This window comes from Buceros rhinoceros, unplaced genomic scaffold (assembly GCF_000710305.1).
Source record: "Buceros rhinoceros silvestris isolate BGI_N320 unplaced genomic scaffold, ASM71030v1 scaffold19747, whole genome shotgun sequence".
In the NCBI taxonomy this organism is placed as follows: domain Eukaryota; kingdom Metazoa; phylum Chordata; class Aves; order Bucerotiformes; family Bucerotidae; genus Buceros; species Buceros rhinoceros.
Window position 1 is genome coordinate 2,895 of NW_010420660.1, and position 1,915 is coordinate 4,809.

General features: G+C 54.4%; 1 protein-coding gene across 1 annotated transcript in view; it reads left to right on the top strand.

Annotated features, from left to right (window-relative positions):
- Positions 1-1,915, top strand: part of HTR6 (5-hydroxytryptamine (serotonin) receptor 6, G protein-coupled) — a 4,897-nt gene that overhangs the window by 810 nt on the left and 2,172 nt on the right. The window contains 1 exon segment of the mRNA XM_010139386.1: positions 1,592-1,755. Coding sequence (XP_010137688.1) covers positions 1,592-1,755 — 164 coding nt within the window.

The following is a 1,915-nucleotide window of genomic DNA, read 5'->3' on the forward strand; positions in this document are numbered from 1 at the left end:
CCCCCGCGGTTAGGTGGCCCGCAGCCACGTTGCTCCTTGCAGACCCCCGCGGTTTGGGGTGTTTCTGCCTCCGGGGCCGGAGCTGGCAAAGAGCTTTGGCAACCAGACCGCGGGGAGGGAGACCATGGGTGCCATCCGCCTCCCTGATGTCCTCGGAGGTGTATCCCGTGTCTTGTCCCAGCCTTTGAGCTGCTCATGAGTGCAGCAACAGCACGAGCAGAAGCAGAGAAGTAAATTAAATCCAGGCGAAGCAGCTCAGCGGCGCAGAATAAACGCCGTTTCGCCCCCCTCCCCGTGAGCGTCATCCCAGAGGGATTTAATCTTATCTGGCTTTCCACTCATAAATCGTGGCCGTGGTGGGTGTGGGACGTGTGGGGGAGAAGGAGTTTAAATAATCCCAACACCGGATCCTGGAGAGCACCTCCGTTCGAACGGCAGCTTCTGTCTCTGTCACGAGAACTGCAAAACACCTCCTGACTCGGGCACTGCTTAAACCAGCGAGTTTGTGTTTTTAGAACCAAAGCGTGGCTGTGCTTGTTTGTGTTTCTCTGGGAGGAGGTAATTGCCACCGAATCTAACAGCTTTGAGTCCCCCTAATGGGCTTTACTGACCTCATATCCTACAGGGAAAGGCAAATTTGATTGCCTTTAAATACCTTCAGTTAGCTTGTGTTCTCTCTTTTAAGAAAGCAGCCAGGAGTCTCCGACCCCGCACGTGATGAGATGCCCCAGACTTTCAGAAGGAAAATGAGAATCAAAGCATAAACAGACGATATCAGAAAACGTTTTATTTTCTCCCTGGGTGCCAAGTTTTTGGACTCTACAGACACAACCTGCTGCAGCCCTGCAGCCACAGCGGGGATGCTCAGGGCACTGGTGGGTGCCCAAGGGACCGGGGGATGCTCATGGCACCAGGGGATGCTCAGGTGCTTTGCTCTGCCACAGGAAACCAGCATCCATCCACCCCCTGAACTTCCACAGAGTGTCTCACAGGTTCCTGGGAGCCCCAGATGGGCTCAGGGTGAGATAAAAACAAGGCGTCAGCCCTCGAATTTCATCTTTTTAACCAGATTGTTGTTCTCCTCTGGGGCAGGACCCTGAGTGGTAATGGAGTCTCCTGTAATTGCGGCGGAGGGCTGAGATAATAATTTCATTTTCGATTGCAGGAGTGGATAGGGGACTGAGTGGGTTATGGTGTTTGTAGGCTGAGCTGTTTGACACCCTGCTTTTATAAATATCGTTAGTTTGCTGCTCTAATCAGCCTCTTTCGGACACGCTTTATCCTCACCAAAACCACAGACCGAGTTGGATTCTTCTATAAAGCAGCAGCCTAACGAGAAAGCCCCTATTTTACTGTAACAGCCTTTAAAATCCTTTCAACGTTGAGGGTTTCTCCTGCTTCCTCTCTCTGATTTACGGTTCAGGGACTCTGGTCTGCACCATCCTCCTGCCTCTCGTGGGAAGGGAAATAATGGTGGGGTTTTTTGCAGGATTTGCAGCACCAAGCGCCGCTTTCCTTGGGCAGGAGGATGGTGCCGGTGCTGGCAGCTCCGGCCCGGGGAGACGCACTCGCTCACCGCCCCGTCTCCCGCTGCAGGTTGCCTGTGCCCCGAGCCAGCCCACGGCCGGCAGCGAGAGCAGGAGGTTCGCCAACAAGCACAGCAAGAAGGCGCTGAAGGCCAGCCTGACGCTGGGCATCCTCCTGGGCATGTTCTTCGTGGCTTGGCTCCCCTTCTTCATCACCAACGTGACGCAGGTGAGCACATACGGGGGGTTTATGTTGGGTTTTCCAAAGCTTTTCGCTCTGAATGCAGCTGGGTTCGGTTGTAGGCACCTGCGGGTCTTGCTGGAGAGCCTCTGGGACCAGAGATGCGATTTCCCCAGGGAGCAACAGCAAGGAGAAACCCTTCGAAGGG